General features: G+C 36.8%; 2 protein-coding genes and 1 long non-coding RNA gene across 6 annotated transcripts; 2 read left to right on the top strand and 1 right to left on the bottom strand.

Moving 5' to 3' along the window:
- Window positions 1-890: 890 nt before the first annotated feature.
- Window positions 891-15,835, bottom strand: LOC149900219 (uncharacterized). 4 transcript variants are annotated; one of them, XR_016457795.1, is made up of 5 exons: window positions 15,700-15,835; window positions 13,311-13,409; window positions 12,099-12,226; window positions 11,494-11,601; window positions 9,796-11,207 (listed from the first exon to the last, which is right to left on the bottom strand). It is a non-coding gene; the product is annotated as an uncharacterized LOC149900219 (long non-coding RNA). The 4 variants fall into 4 exon arrangements; XR_016457796.1 differs by lacking the exon at window positions 15,700-15,835 and adding an exon at window positions 13,737-13,900; XR_016457797.1 differs by lacking the exons at window positions 13,311-13,409; window positions 15,700-15,835 and adding an exon at window positions 891-2,632 and having other exon boundaries at window positions 11,130-11,207; window positions 12,099-13,246.
- A 908-nt stretch (window positions 15,836-16,743) lies between these two features.
- LOC149900218 (uncharacterized) lies at window positions 16,744-22,202 on the top strand. The gene is made up of 4 exons (XM_090113094.1): window positions 16,744-16,760; window positions 18,431-18,686; window positions 18,791-18,865; window positions 18,947-22,202. Exons 2-4 carry the CDS (start codon window positions 18,431-18,433, stop codon window positions 22,156-22,158), a joined length of 3,543 nt encoding a protein of 1,180 aa, XP_089969220.1. The 5' UTR covers window positions 16,744-16,760; the 3' UTR covers window positions 22,159-22,202.
- A 2,216-nt stretch (window positions 22,203-24,418) lies between these two features.
- On the top strand, window positions 24,419-25,474 carry LOC149900217 (uncharacterized). The gene has a single exon (XM_090113401.1). It carries the CDS (start codon window positions 24,419-24,421, stop codon window positions 25,472-25,474), a length of 1,056 nt encoding a protein of 351 aa, XP_089969527.1.
- Window positions 25,475-25,882: the final 408 nt, after the last annotated feature.

Here is a 25,882-nt window from a genome sequence, read left to right as displayed (position 1 = left end):
AAGTAAAGTGGTTAAGCATTCAGTGGCTAAAATACCACCAAATGCACAAGCATAAAATATTTTTCAAGTACTCAAATAATGAAGATGTGATTTTTGAGTATGTTGATTTAAGCAAGAGGAATACCACTGATATAACTGAACTAGAACTTCTATATCCTGATGGAAAAGCAATCAGTAAAGAGAAAAAGAAAGATTTACTGGATTTACTTGATTATATTCCACCAATTCATCATCAGTTTTACACTTCTATTAAAGTCAGCCCTACTATAAGCAATACCATACATCTCACCCAAGAGAATAACGACAGTGATAGTGATTAAATTTAGGATTTACTCTTTATTAATAATAAATAGTTCTGACCTAAGTTTGTGTTCTCATTTATTCTTTGATACTTCTTAATGCCATAGTGGCCTATCTGTAAAAAAAAACCGTAAATCCGGTAGATAATTTAATTTTAAATATGCAATAAATAAATGCGTAATTTTATAATTCATAACACGTAGTAAAATACAATACCTTCATTAGAGTAATTTATTAAAAATGAGTTTGAAAATGACACATTTTGACTTTCCTCTGTATTGTAAAACATGTTTTTTGTAGTTAGGCTACTCTGGTTCTAGCAGCCTCATATTGCAGAAGATAAGGTCAGCCCCCCTATGCAAGTGGCTTTCTGTTAGCGTAGCGTTCAATAGAATAGACTACGAAATTACGAATGTATGAGATTGACGTAGGCTGTAGATAAACGTATCTACAGCTTACGTCAATCTCATACATTCGTAGTCTATTCTATTGAACGCTACGCTAACAGAAAGCCACAGTAGTTGTGTCGGTCTTAATCTTCTTATCTTATATATAAAAATGAATCGCAAAATGTGTTGGTAAGCGCATAACTCGAGAACGGCTGAACCGATTTCGATAATTCTTTTTTTATTATATTCCTTGAAGTCCGAGGATGGTTTTTATGTAGAGAAAACGTAAATATGTTCCACGGGCGAAGCCGGGGCGGACCGCTAGTTATACATACAAATGTACGTAAAAATTGTATTCTTCTAAATATTGTTTGTGACAGAGGTAAAGTTTTGTTATAAGACATAATGATTACGAGTTTTTATGAATCTGAATGAAGACGATAATTTAATATGTGTGACATGTCTGATATTTTGCAATAATTAGGTGTAAATGATAGCAGTGGGAAACGAAATAAAATACAAAAATGTCGGAACAAATATATTTTATTGAACAATTACCATTGAGATATACATATGGAGACGACACCGCCTACATCACTTATGTTCTGCTCAACATACGCCATATGGCGTAACTGCACGCTCATTTTTTTATGTTTTAAAGTAAAACGTATCAAATATGCCTTCGTGAGTGTTACGATATTGCACAAATAATACGGAAAAGTGACTAACATAACTTTTCATCGGTAAGTACCTAACTAGATAATAATTTTTAAAACTTAGTTAGAGCAAAAAAATGGCGCACAGATTTTGTTCGTGGTGTCTCCTCCATACGTATACTATATTATCTCAATGACAATTACACATTTATACATTTAATCTATCGGTACCGGTCACAAGTTGCACTTTTGAGTTTTTTGGAAGAAAAAAAATAGAAAGTTCAAGTATCGTAACTACCCTAATAAAATTCAATTCCCCGTAAACGCCTCCGTGGTGGAATCTAGTATTTTTATCAATGATAGACCTAATTATGAGCAATCTATCTGTACCGGTCACAAGTTGCACTTTTGAGTTTTTTGGAAGAAAAAAATAAAATGATCAAGTTCAGCAACTCAAACTACCCTAATATAATATTTTGACAATCGATTCCTCCTAAAGGCTTCCACGGAGGAATGTGTTTATTTTACCAATTATAGACCTAATTGAGAGCAATCTACCAGTACCGGTCACAAGTTGCACTTTTGAGTTTTTTGGAAGAAAAAGATAAAAAGATCAAGTTCAGTAACTCAAACTGCCCTAATATAATATTTTGACAATCGATTCCTTCTAAAGGCTTCCATGGAGGAATGTGTTTATTTTACCAATTATAGACCTAATTAAGAGCAATAGACTACAAGCCCGCATATGAAAAAAATATGGGTCAAATGAACCACCACGGGACATATCTAGTACGAAAGAAGAGCAAAAAATAATAAGATTCATCACTATGCCGTCACTTGTAAGCTGTCCAACTGAGTGCAGATGAGAATTGAAAAGTACAGGTAGACTCGGTAAATTTTGGTCATATATTTTTGTACGGCATTCTTAACCATCGATAGATCCATTAAAAATAATAAGAAACCGCTCAGTGCCGTACAAAAATGTTGGTCCACCAAGTCGGAATTTTTATTTAATTTCCGAGAGTTACCGGGGGTAAATTTGGTCATTTGACCATGTACGGCATCTGTGTCATACTATTGCTATACTACTTTTAATCCATTATTCCGCAACGCCGTACAAAAATCATGGGGACAAGGGGAAAAAATCGAGAGTTGTAATCCCCTCTCTTTCCCCACTCCAGGGGGTCATTTGACACAACACGAAATAAATTTATTTTTAAAGTATTTTATGCATAGATAATATTTTTTCATGTGCCGTACATTTTCGTTGGTTCAAAGGGGAAAAATCTGAAAAAGAAAAAATCCATATAATGAAATGTTTGCTTTATATTTTGATAATAAAATATAAATATACATTAATATTAAGAAGCTCGAGGTGGTTAATTATCACCTTGGAAAGTCGGAGTCAAGTGGAATGGACTCCGTTAAATTGATGAACTAATAAAAAGCTATGAACGAAAAGATGTGAATTATATGCAATCAGCCCATGAATACAGGTAAAGTCACAAGCAAATGCTAGTATTATATACATATTCAAAATGTACAAGTAAAGCGCTTTCAAATGATACCAAACACGGCATATTTATCTTAACTTTATTTTTTTACTCTGTATGTTTTGTCCGCTAGAGGGCGCCACATTAGATTTTGTGAAACCCCATATAGCCTTTAGCTAGCTGGTCGCTGGTTATCCAGTGAACAATTCAGATGCTTCTAATGATATGTTATTTGTCGAATTCTGATAAGTAGTTTAGAAGTTACGAGGGAATAGATGAACATACATACAAGACCTGTCAAAACCATAACCCTCCTTTTGCTTTGCCGTAGTTGGGTAAAAATATGTTAATGCCGTACTGTATCAAATGGCCATAAAGCACCCTTAAAATTGTAGCTTTCGTCGCTTTCATCAGCCTAAAAGATGTGGTCTGCACAAAAATGTACAGCATCGTTTTTTCCTAATTTATCTATGTTAATACTATTTAAAACAACGAATAAAGTGTAGAAAACTATTATATTTCATTAATCTACGATGTTTAAACTTTAACAAAATTTCTGGTTTTGCATGTCTCTATAACTTTTTTTAGAACGGTTTCTTTTGAACGGCAATACTATACAACAATTGAATTTTACAATATCATGTTAAAAAAAAAGTTCCCGTACAGGGTCAAATGACCTTACAGCTCTTTATATCACGAATTCGATGAAATTAAGATGATTATTGGTATACATTTAAAAGAACAATTATTTTTTGACGGCATTGCTTTTAATAGTACTTTTGAGTGCTAGATAATGTTTTGGAACCGAAGCCGTACTTAGTCAAATGACCCCCTGGAGTGGGGAAAGAGAGGGGATTGCAACTCTCGATTTTTTCCCCTTGTCCCCATGATTTTTGTACGGCGTTGCGGAATAATGGATTAAAAGCAGTATAGCAATAGTATGACACAGATGCCGTACATGGTCAAATGACCAAATTTACCCCCGGTAACTCTCGGAAATTAAATAAAAATTCCGACTTGGTGGACCAACATTTTTGTACGGCACTGAGCGGTTTCTTATTATTTTTAATGGATCTATCGATGGTTAAGAATGCCGTACAAAAATATATGACCAAAATTTACCGAGTCTACCTGTACTTTTCAATTCTCATCTGCACTCAGTTGGACAGCTTACAAGTGACGGCATAGTGATGAATCTTATTATTTTTTGCTCTTCTTTCGTTCTAGATATGACCCCTGGTGGTTCATTTGACCCATATTTTTTTCATATGCGGGCTTGTAGTCTAAATCTATCAGTACCGGTCACAAGTTGCACATTTGAGTTTTTTGGAAGAAAGAAATATTTTTTGATCGATTGATGTGTAGTATGGGGAAATTGTTTGAGCCAAAATCATTTTTTACTGCGTATAACTCAGAAACGGTAGGATATAGGAAAAAATGATTTAGGTACAACTTGTAGATAATTTTATGGCCTTTCAACTTTTCCTTGAAAGTTTTTCTCTAACATGTACCGTTTTAGAGATTTAAGCGAAAAATGAAAAAAATGGACCCATTTCCCCCCTCCCCCCACTCCGGGGCTTCTCCTAGTGTACCGGGGTTTTAGTATGTTTATTACCTAGGGACTCTTGACATGTTTCCGAAGAAACATCTTACGTTACTAACTCACGCACTCTAGACCCCTCTTGGAGGGACTCATTCAATGGACTAAATCTTACCTTAGTAAAATGTAAAAAGAAGGTTACAGAGTGGTTGCTGACCCAGAATTATTCAGATACTGAACAATACATAGTTCAAATAAAAATTTAGCAAACGCAACCACTATGGCCACCACACCCCGGACACTCCATACAAAATTATCGTTTTGACAGTCACACTGTAGAGACTGCAAATGTGTGTGTTAACGCTTTATGGTTGGCACATTTGTGACTAGCGTAAATAAAAAATTCGCGTTTTTCTGATGAAATACATCCGTAAACAGCACAATATCTAACCATTTTCTACGAAAAACGATAATCACAAATCCAAAATAATAAAATTACTTTAAGTCAATTTGATTAATGTTGTCAATCTTCGTTGCGTATCGTCCTTGTAGAAAAATGTGGACCATTTTTAGACTGATCGTGCGGGGTGAGGTAAGTGTTTAATTTTGGCGGGAGGCGGAGAGTGTCCGTTCTGTAGCGTTTAGCTACTATTATGTATTCTGTGCCACTACATCCACTCACGCGCTTACACACTCATTCACACATACATTCACACACACACACACACACACACTCATACATACACACACGCTCACACATGCATACAAACACGCACACTCATTCAAACACGCACGCACAACATATGAGTATCTATACATATAATAAATCTGTAGAAGGGTCATTTCTGTACATTGAAAATATTGAAAAAATAAATAGCAGGGGGTGTTACTCGATCGATACCAAACCCAAATATGTGATTAAAAAATTTTTTGTCTGTCTGTCTGTCTGTCTGTCTGTCTGTCTGTCTGTCTGTCTGTCTGTCTGTCTGTATGTGAAGACATCACGTGAAAACTACCGGTTCGACTTCGATGAAACTTGGTATAATTATACCTTATTATCCTGGGCGTAAAATAGGATACTTTTTATCCTGGAAAAATACATAGAAAAAAAAATAATCTTAATTTTTCAGTTTTATCCATATGTTCTGTAGAACCGCCAACACGTTGCGTATTATTATAGGCCTAGCCGTATTTGGGTCCAATAGATATTTATAAGATGTCATTGTCAGAGTTACTCAAAATGAAGAAATAAACCATCCACGCGATGACCGACATCCGCGCGGACGGAGTCGCGGGCGGAAGCTAGTTAATAGAATAAATATGATGTAAGTATGTGTAGAATAAATATGTGTATAAATAGATAAAGGTAAGTTTAGTTAACATATTATATTCCATATTATACATTTGATAGATTTACAAATATTAGATGGAGACATATACTATTTATTATATTTATCCAATTATCATCACCTGCAGTGGCCACTAAGGTTGGATCTGTTTCTCAAGTAATATAACAGTGTATTTTTTTTTAAAGTTCTCAACCGCGCGGAGGCTAGGCAGCGGCGGTGGTAAATTGTTCCAACACTTAGTGGCACTGTATTTGAAGCTACCTCGGAAACTGGCAGAGTGGTGTTTAGGAATCATCAGTTTAGTCGCTGCTTGTCTCGTTTTGTACGCTGCCTGATGATCTCCCATCCAAACCAACTTTTGAAACAGGTATTTGGTGGACTCAAACTTAATAATATCAAAAAGGAACGAGGCGAAATGGAGTCGTCGTCGAGTTTCCGGACTTAGAAAAATTTTCCTAACCTAACCTAACCTAACCTAACCTAACCTATCCTTTTCCACCTTATAGAAATTTTTCCTGACGTATAGAAATTTTCCTGGTGTATGGAAATTTTCCGGACTTAGAAAAATTTTCCTAACCTAACCTATCCTTTTCCACCTTATAGAAATTTTTCCTGACGTATAGAAATTTTCCTGGCTTAAATAAATTTTCCTGACGTATAGAAATTTTCCTGGCGTATGGAAATTTTCCGGACTTAGAAAAATTTTCCTAACCTAACCTAACCTAACCTAACCTAACCTTACTCCTTTTCCACCTTATAGAAATTTTTCCTGACGTATAGAAATTTTCCTGGCTTATATAAATTTTCCTGACGTATAGAAATTTTCCTGGCGTATGGAAATATTCCGGACTTAGAAAAATTTTCCTAACCTAACCTAACCTCACCTAACCTATCCTTTTCCACCTTATAGAAAATTTTCCTGACGTATGGAAATTTTCCTGGCTTATATAAATTTTCCTGACGTATAGAAATATTCCTGGCGTATGGAAATTTTCCGGACTTCGAAAAATTTTCCTAACCTAACCTAACCTAACCTATCCTTTTCCACCTTATAGAAATTTTTCCTGGCGTATAGAAATTTTCCTGGCTTATATAAATTTTCCTGACGTATAGAAATTTTCCTGACGTATGGAAATTTTCCTGGCGTATGGAAATTTTCTGGACTTAGAAAAATTTTCCTGACTTATACGAATTTTCCTCATCTGTTTAAATTTTCCCGACTTAAAGAAATTTTCCTGGCGTATAGAAATTTTCCTGGCGTATGGAAATTTTCCGGACTTAGAAAAATTTTCCTGACTTATACGAATTTTCCTCATCTGTATAAATTTTCCCGACGTATAGAATTTTTCCTGGCGTATGGAAATTTTCCGGACTTGGAAAAATTTTCCTGACTTATACGAATTTTCCTCAGATAAAATTCATTTATTTATTCCTACTTTTACCCCTATATCAAATAAATGGATGAACCGATTTTGATAAAACGTTCACTTTCATCTTAATCTTAATCTTAATACTATTATAAAGGCGAAAGTTTGTAAGGATTTATGGATGTATGGATGTTTGTTACTCTTTCACGTAAAAACTACTGAACCGATTACAATGAAATTTAGCACACATATAGAGGGTTACTTGGATTAACACATAGGATAGGTTTTATCCCGGAAATCCCACGGGAACGGGAACTATGCGGGTTTTCCTTTGAAAACGCGGGCGAAGCCGCGGGCGGAAATCTAGTATCTACTAAATTTGAGTTAAAATGTATAATTTAAATTTTATTTTGTATAATTTTGTATAAAAAATAGCTAAATTACCTAAATCATTATTTAAGTTAATATTATGCTATAGTTTTGTTATTATTGTGTCATTAAGGAAGGTGGACCCCAAAATACAGGCTGTCCTAGTTTGGGGTCCAAATGTTACATGTTTGTACCTAACCCACAAATTGATCAATAAATGATTTTTATTTATTTTTATTTATTTATTTATCACCGACCATGTCTTTTTTACAGATCTTACAATCTTTGCTTATATTTTTCAAACATTTACTGAGGACCCATCCACATACATAATTTGCCTGTCCCACATCTTTTGGATCACAGTCAATATTTATTTGAGGCACTACAATTTCTTCACCCTCATTACTCGCAGACTGAAAAAGTAGTGCCTCATCATTGGGAACATTAGATTATTCTTTTAAAAAGAAGTCTAATGAATGTAACACATTATTGTCATCATTTTCGCAATTACTATTGACCGAGTGTGGTGTGTTAAAATTATTTAAAAGTAATGATTTATAGGCACCCTCAAAGTGAATAGTATTGGGTGCCGTATTGCGTACACCATAACTTCTTATGTTCCCAAAGAAGTTTTCTAATGGGTCCTGATTAAAATTCCGTGTAAGCATGGCATCAAATGCATATTTTTCGGATAGTATTTTCCACAAATATTATACCTTCAATGGTACGGATAAAATTACTTATTGATGGTACTGTACAATCAATATAGTAGATTTGATCTTTATTATCTTTTTTACTTTTTAGAAATTTTATAGATTTTAGAATTCGCAAGGCTTCTGTCCATAATTGATGATGAGGTGAATTCTTTCTAACACAACTTTTATATATTTTGCCATTGTTGGGATAAAATGTACTTGCATTTAACGAGTCAAAAAGATTGTCCATAATTTTCGTGAATTTTATAATTTGTCGACATTCCACCGGACACACGCCTCATCCCGTGAGGTGTTCAGCTGCCACAGCGACGCTGTGGCTGAAGATTTGCGCAGCTGTTTTCACCTTCATTTTCTTCATTTTCTCTGTGTATACATGCTCGTCTGTCAATTTTTGAAGGAGTTTCAATTCGCCGTAACTTTGATCCGCTTCGTAAACTTGTTGATAATATTGCCATTTAATGATTTTCTCCACTTGTTCCTCAAAATCAAAATACTTCATGTCTTTAGTCAAAAGATTATTTCTTACGCCTTTAATCAGATGGGGAACATCAAACAACGGAACTATTTGTTTGCCACTTACTTCTATTATACTGTGTCGCCACTCTTTGTTTTGCTGGAAGTATTTTCTTTTTGTTTCTTCAATCATTTCATTGATTGCAGCTACATTTGTGGCGCTTTGGTCACAAACTGTACACAAAACATTTAAACCTGTCCTCTGAACATACCTGATAATATTCAGGGTTATTTCCTTTAAATTACTTTTCTTTAAACAACTGGTAAAGTAATATGCCACTGGCTGTTTAATTTTTTTTTTCTAATACCCTTGACCATGTATACTAGGACATGAATCATGATCAGCAAAGGTTTTGCTGCCCCAAGCAAAACCTTTTAGTTTGTCTTTGGCCGCGTCGTATTGTCGTCGAATATTAGACAGCATAGTCGATCTTGGGGAGACAAGGCTTTCACTGTTTCCTTCATTTTTAAAAATACTGCTTTGTTCATTCCACTTTCTATCTCCACTTTTGCCAGTAATCTTTTCAAGGCTTTTGCCGAGGGTAAACAAAAATATGAAGCTAGCAGTGTACAGCACTTAGGGCTTCTTTTATACATTAAAAGTGATAATACTTTCTCCTTCAATGTAAATCTTCTCCCTTTCGATTTTTTGTAGCTTTCCCTACATTGCATTTTAGTAAAAATTTTGGCAGCAGGTGTCATATTTGCTGTCACTTTTTCTAGAGCTCGGTCCATGATCATTTTCGAAGCGCTAGCAAGTCTTGTTTTGAAGTTGTGGCTCCTTTTGCGTAGTCAATACCACTCTGTACCCCAATATTTGATTTATTTATTTGACTGGTCTGTTGGTCTAGTGGTTACTTGGTTAGTGACCCTGACTGCTAAACTGGAGGTCGTGGGTTCGATTCCCACCCAGGACAAATCTTTGTGTGATGAGCATGATCATTTGTTCTGTGTCTGGGTGTTATTTATCTAATTTATGTATGTATTTAGAAATATATAAGTATGTTTATTAGTTGTCTGATCACCATAACACAAGCTCTTCTTGATGCTTGCTTACTTTGGGATCAGATGGCCGTGTGTGAGTTGTCCGGAGAGAGTTAAATTTCTTTATTACACGCATGTGTTGCACAAATTTGCAAGTTGATATACAAAACTTTTAATAATAGTAGGAAACTTCGAAATTTGTTACACAGTATGCACTCTTAATGGTTTACTGTGGGGCAAAATCTGAAACCTTATAGGATACACACATACATAAACTAAAGCCACCATCCCATTGAGGTAGGCAGAGAACAAAGAGTGCCACTTGCTACAATCTTGACATATTTCCCTTGCTAAGTTGCTACCTTTTGCATACATGCTTGATGCACTACTATAGGATTCACTTATTAAGTAAGTTTATATTATGTGGGTAGTGGCATTTTAAGATAATAAAAAGTAAAAGAACTAAAACCCAACTACGACAAAAAAACGACGCTGAAAAAGTATAAAACAACATTTTCAGAATTCCACTATGTAGAGATAAATTTTCATGTTTGGAAAGGCGTAGTCACACGTTGTCAAAGTGCTACGGTAGATATATGTAACGTGTGACTACGCCTTTCCAAACATGAAAATTTATCTCTACATAGTGGAATTCTGAAAATCTTGTTTTATACTTTTTCAGCGTCGTTTTTTGTCGTAGTTGGGTTTTAGTTCTTTTACTTTTTATTATTTGTACTATTTTGGTGTTAAAGTGTATTTGTTGCGCATAATATTGACAAAAGTTAAATTGATGAACTAATAAAGAAGCTAAGAACGAAAAGATGTGAATTATATGCAATCAGCCCATGACTACGGGTAAAGTCACAAGCAAATGCTAGTAATATAAATATATTCAAAATGTGCAAGTAAAAAGCTTTCAAATGATACCAAACACGGCATATTTATCTTAACTTTATTTTTTTACTCTGTATGTTTTGACCGCTAGAGGGCGCCACATTAGATTTTGTGAAACCCCATATAGCCTATAACCAGCGGACAATTAAGACGCTTCTAATGATATGTCATTTGTCGAATTCTGATAAGTAGTTTAGAAGTTACGAGGGAACAGATGAACATACATACATACATATATACATACATACATACATAGCCTGTCAAAATCATAACCCTCCTTTTGCTTTGCCGTAGTCGGGTAAAAACACAGCATTACTGCACTATTCCAACCGGAGGATGTCGTAAATAAAAAAAAGGCAAATATCATCACTGCAAGATAAGGAAACCTTGAAACCAAAGCCTATGCCAACATGTGTAGCCAGTGTAGTATAATAGGCCAATTTCCGTCCAAATATAGGGAGCCCCTACCCAACAGTGAGAAATTTATGCTATGAAGTTATTTTATTATCATAGTGGCTATGGCCATCATTGCACTCCTTTATCCCACTGATATACTCACTTTTATTCTTCAAAACTGCTTTGTCTGACTGTATACAGTACGAATGTTCTGCTATTATTGCGTTTTGAGAGATGGAACCTGAAACAACAGCATGCCATTATTTACAATAATGTTGAATAACAAATAAAATTATGTCAAGTTATAATATGATAAATGGTCAATTATATCCAAATTTAATTTATATCAAACTATCTGAGCCCGTGACTTTGTTCGCATGGAATTCAAAAAAAGGGCGACAAACTCATTATTTGCGGCTGGTACAGTAGCTGTTTCTAGGAGTTGAACCGCAAAATTAAGTTTGTTTTGCATTATTCATAGAGGTAGCTTTCACAATGTGAAAATAAAAGTAGTCTTAGAAGTGTACCTGTAACTGTTTCAGTTGAAGCTTCTGGAAGTGACAGTGTCACCTGTGGTAATGAATGATCTAAATCAGGAGCAGGCACAGTAACCACTTGTGTTGAAGATAAATCACCTGCAACAGTGAAAAATTTAAATTATATATGTGGTTACATTTGGATGGGTACCTTAACATTATCCACTATGCAACTATGATATGTAGGGTAAAGCAGCCAGTGAAATTACTAGCATGTGATACTGAAGAACTTATACCTCAAGGTGGTCACCACTTACCATCCACCAAGGGCAATAAAAAAAAAGCATGTGTGGTTTTATGAAACCATGGTAAAAGTGAAACTGTTCGAACGGTTCCGAACACTGCTTTGTGTAGCGCATGTCGCGTGACGGTCGGCTGCCGAGTAGGTATACCTACTCGGCAGCCGCGATACACGCGACATGCGCTACACAGACCAAAAAGTTTGAGACGATGTAATAAAAGTTTCACTTTAAAACTACTACCTACTTACAAAATAACCATGGGGAATAAACTTGCCTTACACAAAACTCGGCACATAGTTGCAGTAGCAGATGTGGAGCAAATTAAAGGGAGTTATTAAGGCAGCTTTCACTTACCGTGAAGATGTAGTGTAGGAATAGCCATATAATCTAATCGGGTTGACTTTAGAAACGTGCGGCACGAATTTCGGCGCGATTTTAATTTTTATCGATCGATAATGATGCCCCGAAACATACATTAGCGGCTTTTCGTGCGGAAACGTGTAATTACAGAGAAATCTTTTTTTTAATTTTTGAGATTATGTTCAAAATTGGTTGAGTTACATTGACAAAACTACAAGAATTGTGTTTGAAAGAGATAACAAATGTCTTAATGTACATATTAAAAACCATAGTTCATTCAAAAGCATGTTGCTGAGGGGACAACAATTCATACGGGTTATTGGCGAGCATAGCATATGATTGTTTGGGGCAATATGGGTATGTTCATAAAACCCAGTGGCATGTTGTAAAAAGATTTTTTAAAAAAAGATAACTATAACCACCCAGCAAACTTCGGTGATAATACTATAGAATATGTGGAGACGATGGGTGGAAATAAATAAAATGGATCCATTCATTGCCATTGTAAATTGTATCAAACATGTATACAAGATTTGAAAAATAATTATTTAAAAAAAATGTTTTTATTGTATGTAAGTATATTGCACACAAATTGTTTATCACAGAACCGAATCTGTCCACCCCGATTCCACGTGGTACTTGTCTGTCATACACTAGAGTGTATTTAAAAAGTCGGAGGCGCGGAGGAGCGTGGCGGAGTCTTCACTCGCCTTCGTAGCTTCGGCTTTTTGGTCGCCTTTGGCGACCAGCCTCAGCCACTCCGGCTCGCTTGACTCTGCCTGCTCCTCAGCACACGGGGGCAAGCGCCACGTTCTGCAGCGCCGGAGCAGTCAAGAAAGCCCATAATCTTCGTTATATTTCTAACTACATCACTACATAGTATAAAACAAAGTCACTTTCTCTATCCATGTCCCTTTGTATGCTTAAATCTTTCAAACTACGCAACGGATTTTGATGCGGTTTTTTTTAATAAATAGAGTGATTCAAGAGGAAGGTTTTAGTATATAATTTATTAGGTTTAAGTCAAAGCGGGCGAAGCCGCGGGCGGTAAGCTAGTATAAATATAATCTCAGAAAAAATTTAAAAAAAAATAGAAGGGGGGGTTTCCTCACCCCCCCACTTTATAGGGGGTCTCCTCTTACCTCCCCCCTCCCTTTCCCTCCCCTCCCCCCCCTTAATTCATGCCGCAAATTTCTAAAGAAATACCGTCTGATGGTGTTTCCAATTTGCCACCAACAATATGAACCCAGGCCTTGAAACGCTCAGGATTTCTTTCCATATGTGGAAATTGGTGGTATGAGAGACCTGGAATATTAAAATAAAGAAAATTATAAAAACTGCTAAAAAAAACTAAACTAAAAACTAAACTGTTAAATTCACATAAAATGAAAATCATGATAAAATTATTTTGTATAATATCATAGACAAATATCTATATATATATAAAAATGAATTGCTGTTCGTTAGTCTCGCTAAAACTCGAGAACGGCTGAACGGATTTATCTTATCTTGGTCTTGAATTATTCGTGGAGGTCTAGGGAAGGTTTAAAAGGTGAGTAAAATTCGAATAATTGCGAGTAAGATATAGTAAGACGACAATTCCATTTTCCCATATAAAAGTTGACCACATACTTTCTGTCAAGCATTTGACGGTATTTGTACTCTCAGTTCCACTCAAATTGAAGAACGCATTAAAACAAGACTTTTGAATCGACAACATAATATCAAATTTGCTCATAACATCGTGTATTTAAATTTGAAATTATAAAAATAATTTTTATTTTCGTACATGTCAATCAGTAATAATAATGTACTCTGTGATGTCAATCATTAGTTGTCAATTCTGTCAAATAGGTACGGAAAATATTGTTTGACATTCATGCGTTCAAAAATGTATTTTGTGTAAAATAATTAAAAAGTAAAAAGGGTGAATAAACTATTGTCTGTATTTTTTTTTAAATCAATTAATGAAAAGTGCAATTATACAAAGATACATAAAAATTCATCAAATATTTGTGTTTACGCGTGCTTTCAGCAATTGATAAGGTATTTTCCTTAGAGTATATATTACAATAGTATAGAGCGCGTGTATTGCACAAATTGCTCAGTGCACATCGTAGGCAGATGAGCTATAGATACTATATAGATGTGTGTGTGACAAATAGGGATGGGTAGGTATCAATTGCGTGTTGAACTATCGATAAGTTATGTAAATAAATATGTATCATATGTAAATTTTATGTTCAATAAGTTATTAAAGGATAAATATATATGAATAAAGTATAAATATGTAATTTTAAATTTTGTTTATTCAGTTGGTAAACAAATCTTAATCTTGTATTAATTATAAACTGTACTTTAAAAAATATGTTTGATTGGAATATCAGAAAAACGTGAGTACTTTTTAAATAATAAAGTTAATAAAAATAAAAGATCAGATCTATTTCTTTAACAATAAATCAAAAAATAATAATGTTTTAAAAATGTTAAATAAAAATAAGAAATAATTAATAATTTAAAATTATAATATAGTAAATAATATTAATAATTTTTTTATTTAATTTTATCCATTCTACTATCAAAATATTCAAAATCAATTTAGCGGTTCCGAAAATATATCGTAACATTACATACTTTACATTTTACACTATAATTAGTAATACATTCGCATTCATAATATTAGAAAGTGTATCATAAAAAACACACCACAAAGGAGAATGGGCATTTTACTATGGAAGTTAGGCCTGAACCCTTGAGTTGGACCAATACACATGAGATATTGTTTTTATAATAGATCATAACACATATATAACGGGAAAAATATATATAAAAAAATAATCAACCGGGTTTTTGTACAGTCACATCAAGTTTTATTTCTTTGTGTATAATATTTTTTGCAATAAATAACTGTTATAAGACAATGACAATATCTTTATGTTACTCCAATTAACTTTCACTTACAAATACGTACTAATCTTAAGCCTTCTAATAACCGAAATACACTAATAATATGTTTTGTAACAGGTACCGTGATAGTAAGCATAAAGATAGTAAGCAGGTACCTAGATACCGTGTTTATTATAATTCAACGTAGTTAGACGTTTTTTGTGGTTAAACTCAGTCACTTCAGTGACATTTAGATTTATATTTACTTCACTCGAATTAAAAATACCGTTATTGTGCGCAAAATAATAGCCAAATAAATAAAACTTTTTGCCTTGACTGTACAAGAACCCGGTTGATTTATTTATTTATTTTATTTTTTTCGTAAGTTATGTGTAATGATCTATCACAAAAACGATATTTCGTGTGTATTGGTCTTAGCCAAAGTTTCAGGCCCAATTTGCCCATTCTCCTTTATTTATTTATAATAAATTTTTAAAAGAGTTTTAAAGTTAAGTAAATAATTTGTCAGAATATAGTTCTTCTAGTAAACTTTATATCGAGTACAGCGTTGATCAGGTCACATCACTACGATAAAATGGCGGCAGTGAGGCGCGCGAGCGAGCCTGTGCGTGTCCGCCTCCCACCTCCCCTTCACCCCCGCGATGCTTAATTTATTTTCATAAAAATAAGTATATATCAATCGACTTACTGATGAAATGTGATACTGGATTTCAATTTTGTGTATTTTCTAGTATCGTTTTTGCAAGATAGAACTGCACATTTCACAATGTTTATTCGTAAATATGAAAAAAATTCCGGAGCAACGCACTTCGACAGCACTCAACCACGACTGCGAGCGCTCGCTAGGGAACTGGGAAGTGAATAAATAATCGATTATTACTTTAATCGATTTTTTTTCCAATGTCGATTTTTTATAATCGATTTCATTAATCTATTCTATACTTATAATAAATCTGTAGAGAGGCCAATTCTGTACATGAAATATATTTAAAAAAAAACTATGAAGGGGTGATAAGGGATCGCTACTGATGCCAAAAATGCAATCAGTAAAATTTTTGTCTGTCTGTCTGTCTGTCTGTCTGTCTGTCTGTCTGTCTGTATATTCGTTATAGAAACAAAAACTACACGACGGATTTTAACCAAATTTGGCACAATTATTCTTCATACTCCTGGGCAGGTTATAGTAAAAGAATCATGTAAATCGGTGTAGAAACACCAAAGTTATACATGAAATACGCTATAAGTCATCGCGCGTGAATACAGAATCATGCCATAAGGATTATTTTTGTGTATCAGTTGCCGTTTTCGACGCGCTTCGCGGCGGGAGCTATAAAAAGGCGGCGGGTCTGCACCCGCTTCGCGTTGTCACGGCATCACGTGTGAACGGCTGAACCGATTTCAATAATTCTTTTCTATTATGTTCCTTGAAGTACGAGGATGGTTCTTATGTAGAGAAAACGTAAATATGTACCACGGGCGAAGCCGGGGCGGACCGCTAGTAGCTAATATAAAGCGTGTACTTAAAAAAAAAACAAAATTCAAACATCATATTCCTGAATTCTTTTCGGCATTTTAATCAAATTTGTCATACTGCCATCTGCAGGATACTTGAGTAAATATAAATTGCTTAGTAATTTCGGATGGTGTCGTTAGAGAGTGCTATTTTCAATTTAGTGGATGATTTGACAGCTTGTTTAAGTGGGGGGACCACTGCGTCCAGTTCTTCGGCCTCCTCGCACCTGAGCGCACGTATGTAACAAAAGTTTATGTCTGTACCTTTTCATTGCCAAATCTGCAATAAAGCCTCCATTTTATTTATCGACGCGACTGGCCTTTTATTTTCTGCACCACTCAACAGGTGTCATAATTTTAAAAGTCGTGAAATGGATTGATAAGACGTTTGCTGAGTTTATATTAACACGTTGTAATCACATGTAACAGATAAAACTTATTTGGGACAGGCATAAATCTTTATTACAATTGTAAATGCAACAAGTACATATTATTCCAATGTGTTCGTTAAAATAGGTAAGTGAGCTTACACGCACTATCACGTACCACTTTTATCGTTAAAAGTCTCGATTGACTTCGAAAATCGATGTAGTTTGCTTGACCACGTGATTCGTTCTCTTAAATAAAATCCTAGATTTATAAATTATTTAATCAATCTATTTATAGAAATAGTAGGTTATGACAGTTGAACGAAATATCGTTAGGATAGCTAGCGCAATACTACGGAAGTTCTTGGAACTAACTTGGTTCATCAATGATGAAATAGTTCGACCGACATCCGTTAGATGTCACCAGTATATTGTTGAAGAAACGCGGAAGTTTTCATAACTATTTTGTGAGCTATAACTCTACTTACGAAAGAGATTTCGACTGAATCCGTAAGATGGCGTTTTACAGTGTGATGCGTCTTATTGTGTGACGCGTTTAACTTTATAGATCCACTAATAGTTCACCTCTATGTTGTGAAATAAAATTAATAGGTATCAATATGTTAAGTATAATAGGGATCAATATGTTAGGTATGTAGAGCGCGTGAAGTAAAATGAACATGGTTCATTTAAAACGTTTTTGGATGGAATATGACTCATAACATCACTAGACTACTCGACACATTTTGAAATATTTTTCAGTGATTTCGAATTTTTAGATGACATGAATTGTGGAAATTGGGTCAATATGAGAATAAATCTGGAGAGTTTAACAACTGCATGTGGTTACTCACCTAGTTTTTCGAGGATTATAAATAAACTGCAGAACCATGTGGTAGAGGCCAGAGGGTAATTCCTTATCAAAATTAAGCATACCGAATCGCGTCCTGTGACATCACTTAATTTAAGAAACTTTAGGATTCTGACGGATTTATCTAGGCTAATAAATGGATTAGTGAAAACATACAATTTCATGAGCAGTGGGCTTTTTAGATTACCTAAATTTTAAACTAGAAAATCTTAATTGCCTAATTACTTATAGATGAGGCCTCATACCATTATAATGTCTATTATTACGTGCCATTTTCCGGCGAAAGAGGCAATAGATATCATTACTTACATCAATGTTTATTTCTATAGCTTAGGATTAGAATCTGCCTTATAATATAATCTGATTTATAGAACCGTATGATTTTTTTTTTACTTGATAGCAAAATAGACATTGCTCCCTGCGTCAGAACTTTATGTAGTAAAAACTAGTGCTCCGCTGCATGCTATCAATTCAAAATGAGGACGAAACTCAATAACAGGCGGCAGGATTATTGTTGTGATTAGCTCATTTATGTGTTTTTTTCTTAACTTCCCGCTAAGAAAATTGCAAATTTTCAAAGGTTGTAAAGCTATTGATTTTACTCCGTTTATCGAAAACCGAGTTTTCATGATGATGATGATGAGCCTAATTGTTTTTTTTTTTACCAGATGAGAATGACTAATAGGGATCAAAGAAGATCGTTTTATGTAGTTCAGTTCATAGAATTACCTTTCGACGGCATTGATGACTACGTGTGTGTGCCCTATTCCTGGATAATACCTCAAAAATCCTCAAGTCGGAAGATAGTAATTGTGACTTACCCGAACAACGAAGATCCCTTGAAAACGAGAGAACGCGTTAGAAGGAAAAAGCGACCAAATGATTCATGGAGATTCTACAAGGCCTACCTTAAATATGAGTCAGGTGAATAAAGTGCTATTGTTGATGATCAATATCCTTCTTATTGGATTGTTAATTGATAGAATAATCCTTAAATAAGTAACCTTTGAAATTCATTTCTATTTCAGACGATCTTGAAGATGGTGATTTATGGATAGCGAAGAATAAATATGGACCTGTTAAAGAAGTATCAAAAAAAAAAAGTAAGGAATTTATGAAACGTCAACTGCTACGTCTGCTACAGGTCTAATTTACTAACGATTTTTTTATGTTTCTCGTTTCAGATATTAAAACAGAACCTCATATGAATAGAAAGCTACGAAGTGCCAGTCAATCTTGTTGGTCAAAAACCAACTCAGATAAGCCTCTAAAACCACTACCAAGAATTTCAATACGACGACCGCTATCTCCGGACCCCGATCAAAGCCTAAATACTAAGTGCTTAAAATTAAATGAAAATGCTAATCCTGTTATCCTGACTGACCGCATAACCACAGTGTCTAGCAGCTCAAAACAAGAACAATCAATAGTCATCACTGGCAATCAGGTGATTCAGAAAGGTCAGATGAAGACGTACTACGCTTCTAATGGCGAGATGAACACCGAGCAGAGTACTCAACCTGAAGTTATCAAGGAAGATCAGTCAGTTCAACTTGCAGGTCAGACTGCTCCAGCAAAATCGGATGAACATCACCTTTCACCACAGCCGCCAACGGAGCAACAACTGTCTCTACAGCCTCTAACTGCTCGAGAACCTCCATCGCAGCCTCCAATCGATCGACAACCGTTAACGAATTTTATAGCTGAGCAACATTCTTCATCAAAGTTTTCGGGTAAACAACAACCTCCATCTGTTGGCCAAGACTATCAACAACCTGTTAGCATGACAGCTGTAGACCTGAATGAATCTAAAGGAGATCACGATAGTTGTCAAAACGTTCTGTATGATCGTATCATGGATGGAACACCATCTACTAAAACTCCTCCGAACACTTTCAAACCGAATACTCAGCCTCACCCGATGAACGAGAGACCAACTCCACTGGTTCATTATGAACATTCACTTCCTAAGCCGCACTCGCAAAATGTAACTGCTGGACCATCAAAGGAACCCAATGACTGCAGAGAAACTCATTATTTTCAGCAATATGGATACCCTCAGTCACCAATTTTTTCAGTTAGTAGCACTCTGAATACGAAATTCCAACCCCAAGGAGTTAGTGGGAGAAATTCTAATGAAGTGGCTGATAACCAATCGATTCTGCGCTCTCAAGACATTATTAACAGCATGCCATCTACTTCTCATCATGAAAACATTTCAGAGAAGCTGACTCAAATGTTAAAATTGAATGCTAAACAAAAATCTTCAGCAGTGAAGGAAGTAAAAAATCCCGTTGATATGAAATATCGCCTTGAAGGTAGCACAAAAAACATTGCGACTCTACAATATCCACCAAACTCAATGAGACAACTCGGCTTAGTTGGTGGTTCAACCGTCGCACAATCTGCAGAACTAGTTCAATATCACTTACAACAGGCACAACTTGATAGATCACTTTTGAATGACGATAGGCGTGGAATGAGAGAAAACTTTACTAGTCAGAGAGATCCTCGTGCCCAAGGTATGATGAATACATCAGCCGCACAGGACCTCTCAAAATTAGCTCACCAGTATAACCCTGTGCTTGGGACATTACATGAAAAACAATATTTACCGACTCGGGAAGACTATCTGCAGCAATTCACACGTCTTCAAGATATGCTTAGAAGGCCAACCATGACTCCAACACTCGATCAGAAGGCTTATCATCAACATACTATGATGAATGGAGGATTCGTTATACAAAATCAACCGAACCCGATTAACCAGCCCATTCACTTCCTTCCCCAAAATGAAAATCAATACGCACCGATTAACAACACGTACTCACAAGAAGTGAAAAACCATGAACTGATGAAGAGATATACTGACGGAGCTCACGTTATTTACAAGCCCAAGGAAGTGAATATTAAATTTTCTGCACACCACTTAGCGAGTCTGTTACATCAGGATGCCGAACATCAACGAAAAAAACAAGATCAACAGAATTATCGAGATCCGCGTACAACAAACGCCGATAATGGCCTTCCGCTTAAATCGTCGTGTAGTTCTATCATTTCTAAGCCTCAAAAAGTCACTAAGAGATCACGATCACTTTCTACCTCAAAGACTCCAAGTCAGGGACTTTTAGATGTTCAAAAAAGCTGTTTAATCCAAGATCCGAATATACAGAGAAAAGTGAATCAAAGTTCTACGAAATCTTATAATACAAATCTAGCAGCTACTTCTGAAACCCAGATGGTAGAATTAGCTTCTTCTACGGAAAACATCAAGGTCCAAACTATGCCATCATCTAACCAAATACAGGCGTCACAATTTACTTTGGTTCAAAATAAACATGACTGCCGATGTCCTAGCATGAAAAAAATCATGATTGATCGAGCTACCGAAACGGATTCAATGATGGATGCCAGTCACAGTGTAGTAGCAATAGCTGGATCTTCTCTTCCTAAAAGCGCTTCAAGGGCAGTGGAAAGTGTGCGTCAGACGGACGAATGGTTGGAAAAGGAACAAGGCTCAATTTATCAAGAGACATCTTCAGATTCTGAAAATGCAACAGACACCGAGATTGACTCAGAAAACGAAGTAGTTCCAGAAGCTAATCAGGTAAATCTGCCAGTTGAACAAAATCTCACACAGGAAAATCGGCATGAACAATCCAGAATAATTGCTGATCAGAACATGTTGGATGTAATCGGCACTCTCTTGACTCAAATGGGAGCCAATTTATCTTTCACAAGTGACATGTTAAATTGCTTGCGAAATTCCATCGTTGTATGTACACAAACATACGAAACATTGTTAGAAAAAGTCAAGAAATCTAACTCGATTGAGCCCCTCCAGAATTCTGTGTCTCCACCTAACAACATGATATCACAAGTTACTCAAGGAATACCAGCTGTAGATATCGATAACAGTACTAGTGTGGGAAACGCAACGACATCGATTTGTGAGCAAAAAGGTACGTTCTCTCTGCCAGCAGAATATGATCCAAATGATACCAAGTGGACTCTAAAGTACCGAAAGAAGAAGGCAGGACTCGTCGAGCTTCTACCTCAAACTGGTGTTTACGTCAAAAGGAAAGAGCTGAAACGTTGTATACGGGAATCAAACGACTGCAGAACGCTGGTACGCTTGCTATTAACAGAAGTCTTTAGCCACAGCGCATTGAGTGTGTGCTCATGGACAGGTGGGAAGGCAAAAGCTTTCAATTCCGTGAACATTGACGTCAGGCCAGGACTAGATGAAAACGCCAGAATGGTCCTGCTAACATTCGTTGAACAGTGCGGGAAAGACCAAGGTTGGGTCACAGTCAGCACATCAGCTGTTATGAGTACTATTCGAACCAAGATTAATGACATAAGAGCCAAGCATGAGCAGACATGCAAAGTTTAAATAGTTTGGAAAATCCAAAAGTGCACGCCTCATAATTTTTTTTTCATCATCATCATCATCATCATTTCCAGCCTTTCAGGACGTCCACTGCAGGACATAGGCCTCCCCCAAAGATTTCCAAAACGACCGATCACCAGCGGCCTGAATCCAGCGGCTCCCCGCCACTTTGATCAGGTCGTCTGTCCATCGCGTTGTAGGCCGTCCCACACTGCGACGTCCTGTACGTGGTCGCCACTCAAGAACCTTTTTGCCCCAACGGCCATCGGTTCTGCGGGCTATATGCCCAGCCCAGCGCCACTTCAACTTACTAATACGGTGGGCTATGTCGGTGACTTTAGTTCTTTTGCGGATCTCCTCATTTCTGATTCGATCACGCAAAGAAACCCCGAGCATAGCCCGTTCCATAGCTCGTTGAGCGACGCGAAGCTTTTGCACCATGCAAATATTTTGCAATTTTTTTTTAATAATTATTTATTAATTATTATTTTTGTTTATTTAATAACAATTAAACCACATCAAATCAGACCCTGAAAAATGAAAGGGTTCTATTCCTGAGCATACTCAAGCGTAAGAGAAAAAAAAAGACTCGATTAGTAAAGTATTTCGGTCGCTATCGTGTTAACAAGAAAATCCTCCGCACATACAGACACACGGACGTCCAAGACAGAACTTTTTTAAACTGTTTTTTAACTAGTTTAAATAACAAAAATGACATCAAAAATATCATGAATGTTAAAAATAGTATTTTTTCTTAATATGTGTGTGTATGTATTATCTTACAAGTGCAATGTATGATACATAAAGACATTTTAAGTTTGAAAAATCAGATGTTCTGCGCGAAGTGACAGTAGTACCCACCTCAACGCTTCGCTTATGAGGCGTGCAATATATACTAAAATAATCATTTGTAATTGTTATGTAACTGATTACGGGTCATAATTATAAGTAGAACATAATAATTTTAATTAGTGCGTGTTTTTGTAACTATATTAAATTAGTTAAGGCTTCACGACTGCAGCCACTTGAAAGATATAAAGAAATATGTATCTACAATATAGAGAAGCAAAACCACGAGTGCTAATAGGACAAGATAACTGGCACTTATTAATTGCATCGGAGATTAGAAAGGGACGACGACATCAACCTATCGCCTCCCGCACGCCGCTCGGCTGGGTGTTACACGGTGCACGCTCAATAGCACATAGTACAACGAAACAATGCTTCAATGTAAATTACGTCAAGTCTACTGATGACGAAATGAACGAACAATTGCGACAATTCTTTGCATTGGAATCGTTGTTAATAGAGGGAAAGAGACCGAGCACCGACCCAGACGTTCGCTACGCCCACTAGACGAGGGAGTTATAGAAAAACAGGGAAAATATGAAGTCCCTCTACTGTGGAAAAACGCAGAAATCAAACTCCCCGACAATTACGACAATACATTAAAACGTCTTGTCAACATAGAAAAGAAGCTAGACCGCGACCCAGCGCTGAAAATAAAATACACAGAGCAAATGGAAGCGCTCATTGAAAAGGGATACGCCGAGCGAGCACCGTCTGAAAAAATAGAGGCAAGAACATGGTATCTGCCACACTTCGCTGTGTTTAACCCTCCTAAACCAGCGAAAATACGAATAGTTCACGACGCGGCTGCGAAAACGAAAGGACTTACTCAAGGGGCCCGATCTAATACAATCGCTACCCGGCGTGTTAATGCGATTCCGTCAGCGCAACATAGCGATAACAGCAGACATTAAAGAGATGTTATGCAAATAAAAATAAAAAATGAAGACAGAGATGCACTTAGATATCTCTGGCGTGGCGACCGCAGAGATAACACAGCGCCCGACGAGTACCGAATGACTTCATTAATATTCGGCGCAACGTGTTCACCTGCCATAGCAATATACATCAAGAATAGAAACGCGGCTAAATACATAGAATCTGATCCAGATGCGTACAACGCCATAGTACGAAACCACTACGTCGACGATCTCCTAAATAGCTACGACACTGACGATGAAGCGATCAACTCGGCTCGACTCATAAGCGAAATACACAAAGAAGCGAGCTACGAGCTATGACAATGGACGTCTAATTCGCGTAACGTATTAAACGCGTTAGCACCGGGAACAACGAGATTATCAATATCATTGGACGGCAGCAGCAACGTGGAGCGCACCTGAGTCTAGCGCGTCTACCACCTGACGCCATAGAAAACTCACAGCCAACGAAGAGAGAGACACTACGCATTCTCATGTCGCTGTTCGATCCATTGGGATTCGCTTCACCAGTCACAATAGGCGCTAAGCGCATACTACAACACATATGGAGGCGTGGCACCGGCTGGGATGAACGTATACCGCAAGATCTCGCTGAACAGTGGACGAAATGGATTACACATCTTATACAATTAAAAGATGTAAAAATACCGCGAGCGTACAGCTTACACTACAGTAACGCAACATCGCTGCAGCTACACATATTCGTAGACGCGAGCGAGGAAGCCTACGCCGCAATAGCGTATTGGAGAGCGTCGACAACGACCGGCGTAGACATTTCACTCGTAGCAGCTAAAGCTAAGGTCTGCCCGCTCAAACTTACGTCTATACCTAGACTCGAATTACAAGCCGCCGTGATGGGTAGTCGTCTGAGCCACAGCATTATAGAAGAACACGACATAAAACCAGAGTCAACGACATATTGGACCGATAGTAAAACCGTGTTAACATGGCTCAAGACCGGCGCGCGCTCGTACCGCCCGTTCGTCGCACATCGCATAGCAGCTATAGAAGAAAATAGTACATTATCAGACTGGCGATGGGTTCCCACTAAACTCAACGTCGCGGATGATGCAACTCGAGATGTGCCGATAGACTTCAATAAACAACATCGATGGTTCACCGGCCCTTCGTTCCTGCGCGACGACCCGTCTACGTGGCCTACGGAGCGACCTACAATAGAAACACCCACTGGCGAGGAGAGAGTACATCTCGTTATAAGCAACGTCGCAACATACAACGAGGCCGTGCCCGACCCAAAACGCTTTTCCAAATGGAAACGGCTGCTACGATCAACGGCGAGAATACTACAGTTTATTGATTTATGTCGCCCCGCACATAAAACTTGTTATGGTTATAGAAGAAATAGAAAAAATCAGCAAACCGACGCCGATTGGAATAGCAAAAATACGAAAAAGAAAATCGCGCCCGGCTCATCGCTACGTATTAAAAACGTACAACAAGAACGTCGCTTTAAAAACATAGAAAGCGAACATTTACGACGTGCTGAAGAATTACTTGTGCGAGTTTAACAACACGACTCGTTTTCAAGTGAAATAGCTACCATGGAAAAAGGAAAGCTGCGATCGTTGTCAATAGAAATAGAAAATGGTTTATTGAAAATTAAATCACGTATAAACGCGACAGAAGGCATCACACCCACGCAATCGCGTCCGCCTGTGTTATGTGGCGATCATCACATCGCGAAGTTATACATAGACTACGTACATAGGCGATTACATCACGCGGGGGCTGAAGCTACGATAAACGAGTGTCGCACTAAGTACTGGATAAGTACTCGAAACACGTGGCCTATGGGACGAGTATCACGCATTTACCCCGGAAACGACGGCGTGCCGCGTGACACGAGTAGCAGGCGTGCAGACAAGAGGCGGCGAGCTTCGACGACCGGTCAAGAAGATGGTGGTGTTAGTTGAAAA

Source organism: Colias eurytheme, chromosome 19 (assembly GCF_061535395.1).
Source record: "Colias eurytheme isolate Ceu_HAF_F1 chromosome 19, ilColEury1 Martin Lab GWU primary, whole genome shotgun sequence".
In the NCBI taxonomy this organism is placed as follows: Eukaryota; Metazoa; Arthropoda; class Insecta; order Lepidoptera; family Pieridae; genus Colias; species Colias eurytheme.
The sequence above is the reverse complement of the archived record's forward strand: the minus strand, read 5'-3'. Positions and strand labels throughout refer to the sequence as shown.

Bases quoted from the DNA above. Each gene is read 5' to 3' on its own strand.
- LOC149900218 (XM_090113094.1), top strand. From the start codon at position 18,431: ATGAGAATGACTAATAGGGATCAAAGAAGATCGTTTTATGTAGTTCAG. The intron at 18,687-18,790 runs GTGAATAAAGTG...TTTCTATTTCAG, and splicing joins CTACCTTAAATATGAGTCAG to ACGATCTTGAAGATGGTGAT. The intron at 18,866-18,946 runs GTAAGGAATTTA...TTCTCGTTTCAG, and splicing joins AGAAGTATCAAAAAAAAAAA to ATATTAAAACAGAACCTCAT.
- LOC149900217 (XM_090113401.1), top strand. From the start codon at position 24,419: ATGTCGCTGTTCGATCCATTGGGATTCGCTTCACCAGTCACAATAGGC.